The sequence below is a fragment of the Branchiostoma floridae genome, chromosome 14, assembly GCF_000003815.2.
Source record: "Branchiostoma floridae strain S238N-H82 chromosome 14, Bfl_VNyyK, whole genome shotgun sequence".
NCBI lineage: Eukaryota > Metazoa > Chordata > Leptocardii > Amphioxiformes > Branchiostomatidae > Branchiostoma > Branchiostoma floridae.
The window spans coordinates 20,075,027-20,095,120 of NC_049992.1; the positions used below are offsets into that span (position 1 = coordinate 20,075,027).

At 40.4% G+C, this 20,094-nt stretch overlaps 1 protein-coding gene across 1 annotated transcript in view; it reads right to left on the minus strand.

Annotated features, from left to right (window-relative positions):
* The window catches only part of LOC118430231, a 50,801-nt gene that overhangs the window by 11,236 nt on the left and 19,471 nt on the right, over nt 1-20,094 (minus strand). Inside the window, exons 11-21 of the mRNA XM_035840940.1 lie at nt 17,724-17,966; nt 17,126-17,339; nt 16,315-16,614; nt 16,011-16,186; nt 15,639-15,834; nt 14,953-15,099; nt 13,953-14,154; nt 13,582-13,740; nt 13,293-13,388; nt 12,550-12,696; nt 7,864-8,082 (exon numbers count right to left, since the gene is read on the minus strand). Coding sequence (XP_035696833.1) covers nt 7,864-8,082; nt 12,550-12,696; nt 13,293-13,388; nt 13,582-13,740; nt 13,953-14,154; nt 14,953-15,099; nt 15,639-15,834; nt 16,011-16,186; nt 16,315-16,614; nt 17,126-17,339; nt 17,724-17,966 — 2,099 coding nt within the window. The remainder of the gene's footprint in view (nt 1-7,863; nt 8,083-12,549; nt 12,697-13,292; nt 13,389-13,581; nt 13,741-13,952; nt 14,155-14,952; nt 15,100-15,638; nt 15,835-16,010; nt 16,187-16,314; nt 16,615-17,125; nt 17,340-17,723; nt 17,967-20,094) is intronic.

Consider the following 20,094-nt stretch of genomic DNA (forward strand, 5'->3'; position numbering starts at 1 on the left):
TCGCTATCTTCGTCCAGCGCCTCAAACCACTAGCACTCGGCCACGCTGACTCGATTACGTAACCTGGCATTTAGAAGGGCTTTTAGAAGTGTTTGGCTACGCACCGACAAAAATCACTTTGGACTTTGCCTTATTGATGCCCCCCATAAAATACTATTTGCCCTGTGTCTCTAATATTACTGAGTTAGTAAAAAAGCACAGGCGTCGATTGAATGCATCCATCATACGTTGTTTCAATCTGAATATGAAGCTGGCCAATTTATAAGTTCACACAATCCTGGTCAGTGTGCGAAGTTAAGTCAATGTATATTGTACAGTAACTGTAACGATGAGTACAGTGTTTAGCGGGGTCTGAGAAGTTGGCCAACAAGAGCTCTAAACTTCAAAATACTTTGACATGTATAGGACCATAGCTTGCTATATCATGGTATTAGACATAGTATATATGAGCAGGAACAAAACATGAACCGGTGTCACAGCGATTTTGCCCCGGTGTCACACCGATTACAGTACGGAATAATGTTTTCAACTTGTATTTTCTTTATTGATAATATTGTGCAGGAAACATTTCCAAAGTACTAACAAAAACACAAGTGAATAATAGTTTCTCATTGTGAACACTATCTACGCGCAAGTTAATATAACTGTTCCTAAATGCTACAAAATCACTGGTTAAGTACCATTCTTTAGAAACACACAGGTAACCAAACTAAATTTAGTTCCTAAATACTAAAAAAACCCAGTAATATTGGGGGTGAAGGTACATAAAACGGGATGTACATTATACTAATGAATAACTTATTTGCATAATTGATACAGGCACTTAATAATTCTATTGTAGTCAATGTTAGAGACTTCTTATTTGAAAATAATGGTTGCTTGGAGACAGGTTAATACAATGAAAAATATGTCGATACTCAAGTATATGCATCAAAGGAATACAAGATTCCGGCGTTATCGTCCTCCAAATTCAAAGTTTCCAACAAAAACTCTCAGGTAGTTCCTTTGATGGGGGCGAAGCACACTCGAGCTAAAAACAAAACATGATTCACGGCGTAAATTCAGATTTAATAACCATGATTGTTTTAAAGAATTAACGTCACTGTCATAATGTATGCAAGCTGGAGTAAAACACTTTGAGGCCTATGAAAATTGTGATGGTGCGTATGGTGTGTTATGGGGTTGATATGGTATGACGTTTGGCAAATCATTCCATCATTGCTCTTATATATATACCGATGTTAAACGGTGAAATCCAAAACTACACCTTATTCTAGTGACCTCACCATTTCATTTTTATTTCCTATTGTTACACCTGCACCTGACACATATCCCTAATGTGTATATAATGGTTCATTCCATACAGGAGTGACGGAGATGGTCACAGTTACCCTTTCTACTAGTTGTGGATTTGTGCCATCGGCTTCACCTTTTACATTTTCTGCTGGGACATATACCTAATGTGTATACAGTGATTCACCCTGCACACAGTGGTGACAGGGTGGCGTTCAGTGTCTTATTCTACTATCTGTAAATCTGAGGTGCTAATGTATCACCTGTTATACATTTAGCTGCAAAATATTCTAATTTTTCAACTTCAGCCCTTTAGAGGTTCAGCTTTCAACTTATATTGAAAGGTATGCGTCCCCAAAAAATCAAGACCACAGCATGTCCATGCCCAAACATGTCCGTCCGTGTCAAGTTCAAACACCAGGCGGCCCCAAAACAAACCTTAGTGCCAGGCAACCACCCCCAACCCATGTACTAAATATCATCGCGATCACACGTTTCGGTCGGGAGATACAGCACCAGAAACGCCCGTAGGCCTGCAACACACAAAAGGCTACCAGCAGTTTTTAAACACAAGGAAGCCCAAAATCAATCCTGAGCATCAGGCAACCACCCAAACACATGTATCAACAAGACTTCAGAGACCGCATATCTCCAACGCTAGTCACTATGTTGGTTGTACAATCATTTACCACATAGATGAATTATGGCAATTTTCCATTAATTATGAAAATTAAGGACTTATTTACATAATTGTTATCTGCTAATGTTCCACCTGCTACAAACTACATACATTACAGGTATTTTAGTTCTATCAAAGAAAACATTGCAAATACAGATTTTCCTCATTAAACATGCAAATTAGGTATCAACTTGCCAACTTGCACTTCATGATGTGCATCTCTGTCTAAGCTACCTACATAACAAATATCTTGTAAATTTGTCGTTCCCTTCGTCAGTTACCCTCCTTAGAAGATTTTGAAAATAATGCCCCTGCAGTTCCAGAGGTACCTGCTAAATTGCCAGATATACACTACAAATCTCTTATGTCACAAGCTATCTGCCATCCAAAAATCGAACGCACAGCACATTCAGAAGATCCAAAAACGAATGACATACCAGGGGGGGGGGGGCAAAAATTAACTGTGACCTTTGTCTGCCCCAACACCTACTCACAAACCAAATATCATCGTAATCCCAAAGAGGTTCTTGAGTTAAGCTCACTACGTAAATCTGGTCACACAGACAGGCAGACACACACACAGACACCCAAAACTAGATCTCCATTTTTCATGGAGATAGATGTCATTACATTTACGTGGAGATAGTGCCGGAAATTCCCCTTCTACACGCTCCTATGCTACTGTAAACATAAAGCAGATCTAGATATCACAGTTGTCCCCATTAAGACGACCAGATCACTCCATATCAAGAAAAGGAGTGTAAATCTTTCTAACGAATCACAAAACAGCAGCAAACTTCTAATGCGCGCTAAAGCACAATGGCTAACAATATCTACACCCATAGCAAACGTGATCGTAATCCATCCAGAGGTTCTAAGGATATTGGTCCGGAAACACAAACGCCATATCGTGATCCCTACCAAAAATAATACTTGCCTTTTTTAAGCAGGTAACAAAAATGAATGAGAACCAAATGTCCAGCCATTAGAACGACAGCGAACCATCCTTACACACAGAAGAAAACGGGGAACACATTGAAATCATGCAAATAAATGTTTAAAACATTTCAAAGACTTACCTTAACCCTATTCAGACCGGGCTTTTTTGGTCATCCCTGGACGGGGGGGGGGGGGGGGGGGCTTTTGAGGCCCTCCACTTCTAAGTCCTATAACTCTAAAACGACGTGCCGTAGGGCCACCAAATTTTTAGGACATGATTTCGACATAATATCTGACAAGTATGTGACGTTTGACGTTACGTTAACGTAAGATGACGTAATTATGACGTCATCAATTTGATTACATTGGCCAAACCCATGAAAAATGGGTATTCTCAGAAAACTTCAAATTATGCTGCAAAAATGTAACAACAAGTGCAGATAACATAATAATAATGTTTATTACGACTTGCGTTGCCAATAGCAACATCAATGACGTCAATATGACGTCATAAAATGACGTCATGCACATCTAGGATACGAGTTGGGCTCCGCCATATTATATCCACCACCTTGAATTTTTAAAAATACTTTTTTTGCAACAAATAATCACAAAGGGCAACGGAAATAGACTAAATTCATTCATTTAGATGGTTTTTGATGAAAAAATACCAGGTAGTTGCAAATTTTAAGGGATAATTAGCTTGTTTTTCTTGATCTGGCCATTCCTTCCGCCATCTTGGATTTTGGGCTGATGACGTCATCAAATTAGCATAATTTATGCATATATAATTATGAAAGATATGCTGAATAATATAAGATTTTATTTATGTAACAAAATCACAGTAATATAGCAAATACATTTGAAAAATACATTGTTAGAACCAAAAGTAGTGATTTTTGGCAAAACTGCCTGTCAACAAACGGTTACCATGGCAACAAGAAAAAATGGAAAATTTGTCAAACTTCGAAGAATTGTTGCCAACAATATTTTAGGAAAACTCACCAAATTTGGTGGTTCTAGCGTAAGCCGTTCTGGCGTTATAGGACATCGAAGTTAGCGCGGGCCTCAAAAGCCCCCCCCCCCCGGTCTGAATAGGGTGAAACTTTGAATGACAATTAATATGTGTCTCGCTTTTTTTATTTATTTTTATATATATATTATTCATTTTTTTCATACTTTTGTTACTTATTCTTTTATAGATTTTTTGCTTATGTTTAATGCTATTCTATTTTATATGAATTGTCACGGGCTCCATGCAGAATAGATATATAGTATCACTAATGGACATCCTAATAAAACAAACAAACAAACAAACAATTATTCCATCGTAACCTTTCTTCGCCTGTTCTTTTTAAACACCATGCGTGTTTGAACTAGCTGTAAATATAAACAATTAGATTTCCTGTGCAATGTTTATATAAATAAAGATCAGTGGATACTAAAATGATGTGTAACTTCCTGCTGTTAGTAAATAGATCAGCATGCTTTCTATAGTGGCCACCTGTCTATAGTTGCAACATTTGTATCACTGGACTAGAAAGAAAAGTGATGTCTTTTTTCCCAGAACAAATGTAGGAACTTTTAGTGTTATTATTGGTGTCTTTAGACATAAACTTTTTACATTCAAATTGTAAGTGACTTTAAACTGCCAGAGTTTAAGCCCAATAAAACTCAGTATCACCGCTGACCTCAAAATATGTCCAGAAATTGGTAAAATGTACGACGTTAGCGTGTACGAAGTTTTACGAAGTTACAGGCAACTGGAGACAGTGATCGGGGAACTTCGGACGTTGCGAGCGGTGTCATCTAACTTAATACATATGGTCGGGGCAGGTTTACGAAGTACGAAGCTATCTTAGCCCTATGTTACATGTAATAAAGGCGATATCGTCAACAGGTATACGATATCGCAATTCAGACGATTTTGAATACGGTATCGTTCTGGCATGTTCATTAAGTTTATCAATCTTTTCTGATGACAAAGCGATCTTTTGTATGTGCAAGTAATGTTCCTGAGTTTCTGTGGTCGACACAACCCGCACAGCTGCAGTGGTTCAAAGTGTTGCCGCACCATGTACCAGCATGGGGTATTACCTGCCTGGTCACATTCAGCAGGGTTACCGTCTGTAGCTGGGTAGCCCTGCCCACAGCGCCCATCATCACGCCACTTCTTACTAGGAACTAGAATTCGGGGACCTCATACCCCCATGAAATATTTATTACTTTTTTTGGATGTTATGTATGTTGATGGTCGGTTGTATTTGAGAGTAATGGATATTACTGTTACGGGAGAGAACTGGGTTTTTATATAAAGACAAAGAATATGAATATGAATATAAATATGTGATACTTAAAAGTATAAATTGAGTTTAATAGATCGACGCCATATGGGAAAAATATAGGTGCGAAAACCAAAGACAGTAACCACTCATTTTCCAGGACAGGCATTATGTCCTACATACTGGGTAAAATCGCAAATGTATGCTTTGTCATAATATGACATATGAGAAATTCACTAATGGAATACAAGAAATACAATACAGGATACAAACACATCATCAACACAACCAAAAGGACATGAAATATCCATCAACCAATACCTACATGTAGGATACGGGGACAAGTTGATGCCAGATATATAATAATGCAAGTACTTACCAACACAACATCAGCATAACGCCACGCGGAGCACAAAATCTAATAGCGCAAACGAAATATAACACACCAGGTCCCCGAAGGCACAAGTGGCTAAATACAAAGTTATTTATCATATTCAAATTGTCCAGCATCGGCAAACAGTTGCTCTAATGAGTCAACTGTTAAATTACCCTAACCAGTTGCTATACGCATTAACTGTTCAGATAAGGGATTACCTAACACATCCGCATAATAGATATGTAATAAATCCGATTACATACTAACGAAACTTTCAAGTAACGCAAGGCGCTCCACATAACACCTAACAGCACAAACGAAATATAACACACTGTGTCCCCAAACGCGCAAGTACATACATGCAGTTTCTTATCGCAATCAAAATTGTCCGGCTTCTCCAAACAGATGTTTTAAAATGTCGGGATGGGCAAACAGCTGCTCTAAGGTGCCAACTGTTACAAATATTTCAAACAGTTGCCATCAACATCAGGACATCAACTGTTCAGATAAGGAATTACCAAACACATCTAGATAATAGATATACAATATAACCAAGTACATACTAACACAACTTCAATGTAATGCAAGGCAGAACACAACATCTAATCACTTTCAGCTTTCACACTAAGTATGAAACCAATCTATCCAGCCGTTCTTGAGTTATCTTGTACACAAACATACAAATACAACTGAAAATATTCAAATTGACCGGAATGGGCAAACAGCTGCTCTAAGGAGTTAATTGTTACAGATATCCTAAGCAGACATAAATAAAACTAATTGTCATATTCTAAAAGCTCGGGGTTCCCCAAACAGCTGTCATACAAATCACCCCACTATCTGCTTTGAGATAAGCTCATTAACAAACGCTTGAAGCACGATGCATTTTCCAATATATCGTAGATATAGGGGTTATTTCTGATATTATTACATTGATTATAACGACAGATACGGCACCCAAAATCTTATCAATTCGAGCTTTTATCACACCCCACCAACATAACAAGTATGAAACCACTCCATTCAGCCGTTCTTGAGTAATTTTGCTAACAGACAGACAAATATTACAGAAAATATAACCTCCATGACATTTCATGGATGTAACTATCAGGAAAAAATGCAGTAACACGGCGGTCGGTTGCTAGGGTATTATTTCCCGTTTCTATGCGCGTTCGACAGAGTATTGGGTTACAGGAGGTCTACTGTTGGCTCAGCGTGAAATATTTGAAAATTAACAAAGTGTTATAAAAGTGAAAATGTTCTTGAAGTAAAATTAAAGTAGCAATTTTACAAACTTTGAATCATGCCATTTGAATTTGAAAAGCTTTTTTTTTAGATTTTGATTTCAAAGACGTTTATTTTATGTTTTCCGGAAGGCCTTTAATTTGACCAAACTCTTGATAAGATGGGCCACAGGCGTCATCGAAAATTCTTGATTTGCACATTTTTCGTCATCTATGAGGAAAATAAAACTTTTTGTTTTTTGGATTTTCAATTTTTTTTTATTTTAAGCAAAGTTACAGTCGAAAATATGCGTGAAAATGGCATTTTTCGCACTTAATTGCCGATAATTCAAAATCAAAGGCATTTTTTTTAAATCCCCCAAACAGAAATCTCGGGAAAACCGTTGCGGTCATTTTGAGCCGTCAATGAGTTAAGTTGGATTCTTCTTGGTCGAGATCTTAAACGATGTTTGCACGCATGTCATGTTGCTCGGATAGCGGGAGTGTGTAAAAATATACCGATACCGATGTAAAAAACACTTAGAATATTCAAGGTCACCAACAAAGGTGCCAGTAGCTTCGTTACATTTTACAGGACGCAAAAAAAGTGACGGCGTAGTTGTGCTGTCCAGAAAATTGTTTTTATTGGTGAAAAACTATATTTTTCGCCTGATTCAAGGAAGTTGGGGAAAAAAGGCCAGAAAGCACTGTATTACATGCAATGACCGCAGATGACCTAAATAGAACACGGGTTCGGTTTGATTTGCGTCAGATGGAACATCGTGGAACAAGGTTCGACTTCGGCTAGACATGGGAGGTTTTGAGCCCAAATTTGACCACCGTGTAAGTAACGATAAGTCATATATGAACACGCAAAAGACAACTATGGTTAGATACCATTTACTGACGGCCCCTAAGTAGGTGGTCCCACTGCTTTTTGCACAGTACATATGGGCCGAAATTTTATAAGAATTAAAAGAAGCTAATTAGCAATTAAAAGAAGCTAAATTAGTACAGGTTGGTGTACCAAGTACAAACTTAAGTGAGAAAAGATTTCAGATTGAAACTTACTGCAGTGAGATGATCCTGGGTTGCTGGTTTGTCCAGCTGGACACTTCTGGCAGGACGCTGCTCCCGGAGTGCCGCTAAACTCTCCTGCTGCACACAGCTCGCACGCTGATCTGTTTTCGTTGCTGTGCTTTCCGGCTGGACAGATGTCCTCTCGCTCGTCCCCATGCTTACACTCGTGACCAGGTTGACATTGATGACAGGTGAAAGACCCGTCTTCTTCTATAAAAGAAACATAATACAAAACGTATGTTTACTTGTTTACTTTTCAGATTTTATTTCCCAAGGCCACAGCAGGTAAAATTTATGGATGCAATCAGTGCGCCCATTGATTTTCGCCTGATTTCAGAAGAAAAAAAAAACTTTTTTTTCTTCGGAGATGGCCAACATGACGAGAAAGGAGACTGGAGAAAGTACCAAAATGGGCAAATAGGTTGTGTTGTAGGCTATTGGTTGTACTTGTAGAAGTCACACTAGTCAGGTAGCAAAGACTCTAGATATAGAGATGAAACTAGTTAGATACTTGTAGTGGCACCAATGTGCATGCCATGGGCAGTTGCCATGTTGGTAAGTGATATCAGTCTACCACAATAGTGACGCCTTTACTACACTAGTTCACGTCTTGAATGCAGGAATGACAGTAGTGGCAAGATATTGGACCTAGCAGAACATGAGCCATTTAAGAACCTAACAGAAAACCTAACAGGCTAAAAAAGGGATTGACATGGATCAGGGAAGACACATGGATCAGGGAAAATAGCCTCTAGAAAAACAACTTAGATGGATCAGGCAACCATTTAGAACAATTACCAACATGTGTCCCCTGGGGATAACATCAATTAAGGTAAGTGAAACTCAAATATAGTAATTAATCGCACGGTGCACCATAGTTTCCCTTGGGAATTGAACAACACGACAAACGTTTTTTTTACAGCTGGTTTCGGAAATACTAGTACATGACAAGCATTTTGCCTGGGCGTCTAACTTCTAACACCTCTGATTAAGAACAGAAGGCTCCCACCATATCTCACTGTTACGTTTGCTGTTATGAATCTACCAGAGAATATAACAATAACGTCAGCTAATTGGATTATGTCAAAAACAGTCTTCCAGGTAGCACTGGAAATCATGGCAGGCATTTCTCCCGTTCGTGTAACTTCTAACACACGGGTCATTAACCACGACACGTGCCTGGAACCATCCCACCAATTAAGAACAGCAGGTTACCACCACATCTCACTGTTACGTTTGTTGTTATGAATCTAACAGAGAATCTAACAGTAACGTCAGCTAATTGGACTATGTCAAAAACAATCTTCCAGGTCGCACTGGAAATCATGGCAGGCATTTCCCCCGTTCGTGTAACTTCTAACACACGGGTCATTAACCACGACACGTGCCAGGGAACCCTTCCAGCTCTAAGAACAGCAGGCTCCCGGGACGGTACCTTGTTGTGGCAGCAAGAAAGGAGGTCCTGACTGCCCCCTCACTCCGCCAAACGGGGGTAGAGACCTACGTGCAGTCTTACTTAGTGGTTCGATTCCTCCTCTCCCCACTTGCCTCATAATTTCTGCCTGATTTTGTATTGATTGTTTTTTTTGTGTGTTGTTTGGGGCAGATTTAGTACCCTTACACACACACACACACACACACACACACACACACCCCTCGTCGTAAGCGGCGGACGGTAAATGGTACGGTCAATACGTGGGCCAATCGTCGACTAAAACAAGACAAAGGAAGTTTCAAAACACCCCTCATAACTCACCCCTAAGGAAAAATTGGTTGGTTTGTTGTGCTAATTTTTCGCTACTAGTGTGTACCCTGTTTCCTAGGGTACTTGGTGACCAACACCCCCAAAAAAGGGGGATTTTTGTACCGTCCCCTGGTTCTCAGTGTAACTGGGTCAACCCGCTATTTTAGCGGCCCCCACATACCGAGGGTCTGATAGAGGTTCCCGGGTGCGTTTCCGGGAGCCCGTACGGGGTTTCTGGAGACCTTAAACCCCTCTTTTCTCTGTGTATAGCGTGCTACAGAGCTACGAATCATGCCTCAGGTCACGCCCTCCGCGTATACGAAAAGGAGGACAGTTGCTACCACCTCCCTGGAGAACCAGGACGCGGAGTTCGATGATATCGTTGAACTGTCCGGACCGCGCGTTACTTAACTTCTGAGATCGAGGGATCGGGTGTGCCAACGCGCCACGCGGCCGTAGCAACTTGCACCGCATGTGATACCAAAGTATGCGGCAAATGATCCCTCCATTAGTAGTTCAGTGCAAAGTCATTAATATATCACTCAACAAAATACACCGTTCTATCCTTTCCTCCAGCAACATACCCACGCCCTCTCCCTTCTTGCTACCACCACAAGGTACCGTCCCGGGAGCCTGCTGTTCTTAAACAGAGGCTGGTGGAAGGGTTCCCTGTACATGGCACGTGTCGTGGTTAATGAGCCGTGTGTTAGAAGTTAGACGACGGGGAAACATGCCTGCCATGATTTCCAGTGCGACCTGGGAGATTGTTTTTGACATAGTCCAATTAGCTGACGTTGCTGTTATATTCTCTGTTAGATTCATAACAACAAACGTAACAGTGAGATGCAGTTAACCGCATTCTACGGCGTTCCAACATTATTTGAGACATTCTGATCTCATTCCATGGAGAATAAAAACAGCAAGCCATTCAAATGTGGCCGAAAGGTTATTCGGAATGCAGTAAGAATCTATAGAATACACTACGAATGCAAAGGAATAGAAAAGACTTTTCATTCTGGCGGCATTTTGGCTAAATCCTTCTAGTGTGAAAGGGATATACGGTCCATTTGGAATTCCCACTCCGAATGGCCCCGACTGTGGCCCGAATTTTACACATTCTTCATTCCGTCTGGCTCTGCTTCATTCCTGCTATTTCGGTTTCCGCGTGAAGGCCATATTAAGGAGTGCTCATGGACAGGTATGAGTTGTCGGTGTCGGTTGTACAGAATAAGAACGTGTCAGAAAAAGCAGTGCTTGATAAATCTTGACAAATATTTATCAACAAGACTGTTACCTGTATACTGACAGTCACAGATACTGTGTACCGGCTATAACCGGTATAATGCATTCCGAGGAAAAGAATCGAAGGGATGTACCGTGGAGCAAAATGATACAGGAGGTTGAGTGAGGGTATTCTTTTAACGGTATTTTACAGCTTAACCCTCAAACACCCAAGTGGGGTACATTTGGACCCAAAGCGTACATTTTGAAGTGCAATTAAAACAATTTTAATTGGACGAAAAAATTCCTTCCGTAACTTTGTCAGTCAACATCTGCGATACCGTCTCCTAGGTTTTTACGAAGATTTGTACAATACTGTAGAAACTATAAAGAAAGTCTGTGTTCTGTCCATCTGGAGTCCAAACGAACCGCAGCAAAAAGTGCAGTTTTCAAAACAAACTTTTGTGACTAACTCCTTAACTATTTATCGTATGGCCATCAAACTTTTAAAGGATTAAAAACACATTAAACTAAATCCTCACAAAGATTTATGTGTCATCACCATATAATATGATGACATTGTGGCGTCATTTAGCTAATTAGGGCGTCCAATACCGTCATGAAATTAGCATTAGTTATAAATTTTGAATCATGAAAATTACATTCAATTTCATATAATTGAATTGTTGTAAGAAAACATGTGCATTTTACCAAGTAAAACCTTGTTTAATTAAAATTGGTTAATTTTGGCAAAAATATGCCCGTCATAATTCCGTTGCCATGGCAACCAATAAACATGATAAACGTACTTTAGTGACAAAAAATTTTGCTAACAATATCTTGTGATAAACTACCCAGTTTTGTAGCTTTAGCACAAGCCGTTCATGAGTTATGCGACATAAAATTTGTTGAAGGCCTCAAAATTCCCCTCTTTGGTCATAATAGGTTTAGTGCAAAACTGGTCCTTCTCATCTTTTCAAGAGCTGGAATTTACAACACCCTAACATCTTAAAATATTCCTCATACATTTACCAAACAATGTATGTACAATGATCACCGATAAGAATCGGAACTGAGATTTTAAGACCAAAATATTGGGCGTTTGTTTGGACCAAACTCGGTCATTTTAGTCGCAAAAAAGGTCACGTGCTTGAGGGTTAATCGGTCTGCCGTGTCACACAGCAAAGTTACATGTCATGGTGTTAAAACGTATGTCAACACTCACTATGCAAAGTGAAGCTTTGAAGAAAGCGATACCGTGTCTAACGTAACGACCCTTGACCCCGCTGGTTCGAACAGGGACTCGGTGAGGAAGAATATGAGGGAATGTACAATCCCACCCCCAACAGAAAATGAGGCTTATGCGTCAAACTTTCAGGTAGTTCCCTGTAATTCCTCTCTGACGAGACAACATTAAATTCTAGATTCAAACAACAGGATAAAATTTGATTTATTGTCATGTCGACTTATATTTAACTGAACCATTCCTGAATTGTCTTGAATTACCCACTTAGCTCCTGATTATTTTTATTTAGCGAACGACGAAAGGCAACTGATGCTGTTCGGAACGCCAGACCGGTTACAATCTACCCGGTTGCTGGAGTTAACATGTATATTTTTCTACCTGTATATCTAAAAAAAAATCGATGACCAAACCTGAATGAAACCTATAGAAGAATTTTATTCCAAGTGTATAGACATAACATACATACCCCCTTTTGCAGCCTTTTGCCCAGGAATGCAACCTTCAACACAACTTCCGTCGTGTTGATATTTGCACGTGTCACAGTCAGCTGAAGTGGGCCCTGAGCAAACCCTCGTTCCATCATTACTGACGTCTACACAAAAGCTGCTGCATTCTGTAAAGATAGAAAAATCGTAGTCAGGAAAAGAATACACTGTCAGTTTAATGACGTCCGCATATTGGGATAAGACTTTAAGACCAAAATATTGGGCGTCCGTTTGGACCAACCTTTAAATTTACAAATTTTGTTCATACCACCTTTGGTTTCTTTTTAAAGAAGTTACAGTTTCGGCTACCAGAACCAAGCTTAGTTTAAGCTAAATGCACAGAAATATGATTATCGAATCAAAAGTGCCATATCAGGCGCTTGACAGCCTGGCATATTTTACAAAGGTTCCATTAACTTTGGTTTCTAAATGGAGTTATAATGCCAAATGATATAACCATTCGAATAATCGTAATATTTCTGAGAAAAAAAATGTTATTTGCAACCCTTATATAGACAATGACTTGTACATCTCGCCTGCTTTTTTATTGTCATCTATCGCGTTGTACACACTGTTGTAATGGATGTAATCTTTAAAATCTTCAAATTTTGGTTGATATAATGATCATGGCATACGAGATATATAATTTAGTGAAACGTTCAGAATGAAGTTCTGTATGTTAAGGTAGATGTACCATTACAGCATGCACCGTAAATACGCTTACTTTTGCAGACACTGTTTTCATTGAAGTGAGTCAGGGGACACTCTGTCACACAGTCCACAACACCATCAGGGCTGGTCTCCTCCATCCTTTTGATGCCTGCCATAAACAAAACATTTTTTTGCGATTGTTTTACATATTTGACAGTAATAAGAAACCATGCCTCTTTCTATATTGCCAATACTTTGCTAAATAATTAGCTACCACATATATTCAGAACATTGACTGCCAAAACAGCAACCAGTTTGCCTGCAAGTTGGAAAATCCTAATTATAATAGCGTTGTCACTCACATGTACAGCTTTTTTTAACATTAAAAGGTTCCATATGCTGAGGACACTGCGCGACACACTGAAAGGCGCCGATTTGGCCCTCCTTGTAGGGGTAAGGCACCTTCAGATGTTTACAGGCGATGCAGTCCATTGGAGAGTTCGATCCACTAGTACGGCAGCCTGTGTACAAGATTAACAGGCATCTATGTAGCAATATAAACATATCTTTGTCTACGATATCTAAAGACTGATGGTTAACTCGTTAATTACGTGTGGGTTATTTGTTATGATATCCTAAATTAGCTTTAGAATCTTCAAGAAATCATTTCTTGTACTTATACAACATAATTTGGTATGAAATAAGACTTAATAGATGAACTAACAAAGCTCACCTTCACACTCTGGGTGACATTTCTGTTGACAGACCCCATTGATCATCTCCGTCCCTTCTCGGCAGATGATGAAGTCCTTTGCCGGGCTGTCCAACAGTGACAGTCCCATCACCTTGACAGGAGACTCCCCGCTTCCGAAGGAGTAGTATCGAAGGGACGCCAGCTCGTTAAAGGTGAAACTCAGCCAGACATGCGGTCTCTCCTATTATCGCAAGTAGAAACAATGGTCATATTATACAATAAGTCTAATGATATAATTGTAAAAAAAAACATACGGGGTTGTTAAACAAGCACAAGAAGACATGTTAACTCTATCGAGTCCGAGGGGAGGGCTAAAAGTGCCCGCGCCAACCTTAATGTTCTAAAAGTGCCAAACGTCCTGTGCTAGTACAACGAAACCTATTGCCTTTTCCTAAAATATAATTAGCAACAATTCTGTGAAAATAAATCAATTTTTGAGTTGTTATGTTGTCATCGCAACGGGTTTCTGTATATCCATACGATCATCATCCTGTGTAATTTTAGATTACCTTTTAAAGATAAAAATTTATACTTTATGCTAATTCGATGACGCAATTGGATGAGGAAGTCGGTATAAAGGACTACAACTTGCTAGCCAACATGCTAGATAGAGATGCATGGTTAGACATTATTAATGGCACCTCAAATGAGGATGAACTGAACTGAACAGAACTGAACTGATGGGTCAAAATCCAATATGGCGGACAATGCCATTAGCAACGGTAAATACAAGTTATTTTTAATCAAATTTCGTCATTTTTTTTTGAAAACTTCTTACTTCTATCATGTCCCGACTCTATATCAGCCCCCCTAAGCCAATATATATATATATATATATATATATTTAGTAATACATATCATTCGCCATGCCTTATACATGGTGCAATCGTTGTGCAATAAACTCTATCTTAATCTTGACAACCAACCATCTTTCTCGAAGCATTGACAGACACTCTAAATTATTTATGTATAATCGTACCTCATTGTCAGGTGTCTTCCCGTATTGAATGACTGTGTTAGTCTCATCCACATCTTCAGTCACACAGACAAAGTAAGACTGGTACAAGGTTGTCGAACCCAGACCACCAGCATTGTCATTCAGCTGAGTGGTTTGTAGCCGCATTGCCTAAACAGGTGTGGATGAAACGTATAATAAACGATATTACACCTTTCACATGTATGAGTTTAATAGATATGTCCGGCAAGTCAAGAAAGCACAAACTACAAAAGTTCGGCGATACCATATCTCCATAAAAGGTATAGAGTTTCCATCACAAATGCATGAGTATAGAATTCCTGCCATGCAACACAGAAGTAACATAACATTCTGGGCAAAGGTAGAAAGTATGATGATAACCTCTAACCACCTGTAGTATATGTAAGTATAAGTTTTACATCCCCTACCATGAACAAGCCATATTGAGGGTTCAAATAACATGCAGTCTCCCTTGGATATCAGCATATTCCAATAATCAATAAAAAAGACAAATACGACTGGAAGAGGAAGTTATGTATCCGACACTGGCCAAAGGAGCAATCAATTTTGTACCTCCCACTTTTTCTTTAAGAAAACTTGTTTTGTTATATATTCGTGCAAGTTATGCAAATTATGTCCTTTGTCTTTCCGACTTTATGAAGACAATGTTTGCAGGTAAGTGTGCTAACCTTATATAATGCAACTCCTCCTGGCGAGATCTGTATGTAAATCCAAGTCTCATGATTCTGCGGGATGCTGGCGAACACAACAAAGATGTCTCCTTCTGACGCTGCAGTGAAGTGGATGCACTTTCCTCCATTGGTCGGATCAAAGCGATGCGCGTTGGACCAATGGATGCTACACGGAACGTCTCCTACTGTATCACTGCAGAGACACGTCGGGTTCGAATACAATATAGATTTATTCCCTTAATTCTGTGACGATTGTGTGCAGATCATTAAATAATTTCTTATATCTTTAAGTTTTAAAGTTTTTATTACCGAACAACAACATCCCATGATATTATACCATACATCCCATAACAACTGGCGTTTACTCACGATTTCTTGCTTAGGTGGCTGAGTAGTTTTTTATATTCAGCTCTGGCCACGTCGAGACTTTTTATCCAGTCTGGTAGGTCTTGTACAATGGGAGCTGACGCCTCAAAGTCGGCATCCGTAACAGTAAAGACACCGGTTTCCTCGGTGTACGTCATGACAAGGCCTTGTACGCTGACCTGACGAAGCGTTATAAATAATTTTTTTTTTGCAATATTGAAAAACAATTTAAAATGGTGCAGGTGGTGAATCAGAGCAGTATGATACGAGAAAAAACTAAATTAATTCAATATTCATATTTGGCTACCTTTTTTTCCTGGAGATCGTTGCTTCCACCATTCTTGTAGCCGTCATACAAATGCGGCACAAATCCTCTCCTAGTGGAAAACCACTTGTGACGAAAGAACTTCAGTTCCAGCACGTCCTGCGCCTGAAGGATCCCTGGGATGTCGGACGGCATGTCGAAAACGACCGTGAACTCCTTCCCTCCCGTCATGTCTTCCCATGTTGGCACGCCGGTGTTGTCCCCCTGAAGGAAGGCTAACATGGCGGTTTCACAACCTGCCCCTCCGGCGGGCAGGAGGAAGTCTGAGCTCAGGAGTCGACCCTAGGGTAAACAAACTTGGTAACTAATTTTGTATATTGACTCAGACTAACTTTTGGCCGAAAGCCAAGAAAAGAAAATATGGGTCCAGAGTCTACTGCTACTACTAGCCATTCCATACCAAACATAATTAAATATTTAGTATATTAGCGAAAGGCGGTGTTCAGGCTATTGTGCAGTTCAGTTCATCATCATATGAGGCGCCATTAACAATGTTCGACCATGTATCTCTATCTCGTATGGCGGTAGCAAGTTGTAGTCCTTAAACCAATCTCCTCCTCCAGAGAACTTTCTTAAGTGTCAGGTTCGGTCTTCCCCTTTTTCTCTTTGCTTTAGGCTCCCATAGGAGAATTTTGGCGGCCATCTCCTAATGACGTGCTACATGACCAGCAAGAGCCAGTCTTCTATTCTGAATAGTTCTAGTGATCGGGGTAAGTCCGTTGTATAGTTTGTTTTTGTTTCCGATGCGAATCTGCCAGGGTACATTCAGGCCATTGCATGGCCTTTTATTTACCTCTTCCAGGTACACCGTCACAGCACGTCCAAGAGACAGTCTCTTCTTAGTCATGCTGTCCTCAAGGGCTTTACGGTCAGCGAAGTTACAATAACGGATCTCAGAGACCGTTACCGTTTCGCTACTATTCTTAGCTCTGTTGTCATCACCAACATGCTTGGTTGTCGTATGTGTGTAATATTTTCGACCCGTTCCCTCTTCCGTCTTTAGATCCCTAAAAAATGTAACCAACAATAAGTACAATAGCGCACACGCCAATATGTAGCGATGATGGATACAAAGACCTTATATACATTTAATTTGTCCAATAAACGTATACACAGGCAGTGTTTATATCTATGTATATATAAATAAGGATTATATATATGTGTGTGTGCGTGTGTGTGTGTGTGTGCGTGTGTGTATGTGACTGCGTGTGTGCGTGTGTGTGCGTGTGTGTGTGTGTGTGTGTGTGCGCGCGTGTGTGTCCGTGTGTACACGTACGTGTATGTGTATGTGTGAGTCCGCTGTGACTTTTTTTCCAACTATCTCGTTTGAGTGTTTACCGTAGAATTAAGCGTTGGTGCAACTAAAGTGTCATACGCTTCTAACAACTAACCTTTTACCAAAGCAACCATAATCCACATCTCCTGCAGGAAAGAGTGTGACGAAAGGGATGTTTAGCAGATCTGGAACCGGTCTCAGCACAAAGGAGAAGGGTTTGGGGTAGTCGTTAATGGACTCCAACCAATCCTTCAGCTCTGTTGTTAGGGCTGTCGTGTACATCTCCGTGATGGCCGCGGCAATCTGCTGGTCTCCGCCTTGGACCTCCAGTACCTCGTTGCTGTACTCTTGCGATGACCTGGACGGCAGAGATGTAATAATAAGCTCTTTTTGTATTTTGTTTATGAGATTCAAATCATATTATACTCCTAATTTTTTACTAGTATTGCCCATCTATAAATTCATTGCCAGCAAGACAAACGGCTGTTTAATTTGCATACCATTACCAATGACCTGTTGTTATACTTAAGATTTACATGAAAGAAGGTAAAGCATTAGGCAAGAACAAGGAAGTTATATCGGTGAATAGAAAAAGAAACACTTGTTAAAGACTGATGAATTTTAGAATTACATATCATGAAGATGATTTAGTTGCAACTGAAAAAGAATAGGTTAGCCTGACTGAATCACACTTCTAACTTCTCTTCGGCTGGTCTTGCCAGGTCCCTTAAAGTGTGATAACCAACAAAGCTATGAGCCAGAAAAAGTGTTTGCATCCTTATGCTGTTCATTGATATTTGCTAACATGGAGCATGTATTGTCAGGCTCTTACCATGATATACGAGATGTAATGAATGATTACAAACTGACAAAAGTGGGAAACATGTACTCCAAATTAGATGAACGTTCATAGTTCTAACGAATCTAAAGCTCCTCTAGGTATCCTGGGAAAGGGAACTAACGATTTCCTGGTGTTAGCGGACAGTCTCCACAGTATTTCTGGAAGGACGCCAAATTAGCACTAGCGGCAATAGATTGTCTGCTTCTTTGTGTTGCATACCCGATAGACCGCATCATGGCGTAACACACCAGATGTGTACTGAAGAGTACAAGTTACATATCCAGAACCTTTCCATTCAAACCGTGTAGGGCCCTTACTATTTCGGTAAGTGTGGCGGGTTTTTAACGTGCTAGATAGTGGTCAGATAGATAGTAGATAGTGGTCAGAGGGGTCAGATGTCAGCGGCCATGACAGGCTGCCCAAAGGAGAGCTCTCAACCAAGATTTGAAATCCAACTCAATCCTTGGTGAGGGAGGCTCCAATGGGCCTAAATATGAGCCATCCTAACCTTACACAGGGTTTACAGTGTACTTTCTGTTTCCTGTTTATGTTTTGTTTGGTTTGGTTGATAGCATGATTTTCAGACCTAGATTTTGAAATCTTGGATAGTGACCCCCTCCCACCCCACCATCACTGAAGAGGGGAGACAGTGCACCTCTTGCCAAGTTTATTTTTATTTCATCAACTTTTCCTTTGTTCTGTACTCAACAAAGTGTGACCTCAACCTGCTGAGGAGTAAACCTCATTGCAAAAAATCCTGCTTTTTCCACGGGTGGCAATTTGTTCGTGTGGCAAACATCGACAGACTGGTGACTTGGTACATCGAACGCCGCGGCTTCGCAGACGATTGGACTGACACATACGAAAGACCAAAGCGACACGTTGTGTATGCGGTGTGTGAGCAATGCACACGCCAGTTTTAGCAGTGCGCGAGTAGTGTACACGCTGATGTAAGCAGTGAGAGAGCATGGCATGCGCTGGTGTATGTAGTGTGCGAACAGTGTACACGCTGGTTTAAGCAGTGCGTGAGCAATGCACACGCTGTTGTGTGTTGTGTGCGAGCAATGCACACGCTGGTCGTGAGCGGTGAGAGAGCATTGCACACGCTGGTGTGTGTAGTGTGCGAACAGTGTACACGCTGGTTTAAGCAGTGCGTGAACAGTGCACACGCTGCTGTGTGTCGTACGTGAGCAATGTACACGCTGGTGTAAGCAGTGCGTGACCAGTGCAGACGCTGGTGTATTAGTAGTGCGCGAGCAATCCAAACGCTGGGGTTTCTAGTGTGCGAGTAGCGTACGAGCTGGGTTTGATGAAAAAGATGGGCTGTTTTACAGGTCTGTCTCCCGGGCCTGTCCGATTTCTACTTTACTTAGACCACCGATCCGCGGAGCCTGGTGGAGCCTGAGGACTCTACTCCGCGATGCATACAATACTGTATTTACTGATAATCATGTTAAGGACATTCTCTGTTACCACGGCCTTGGGCAAATATGGATAAAACCTGGGGCTTATAAAACAGATTATATTGCTAACCAACCGGCACCAGGCTACAAGATAAGTACATACAGGAGTGGCTTAGTTGTATTGAAAACAATTCAAAACTGTCTTTTCTGAGCAAATCAAAAGAATGTTATGAACAAGAAAT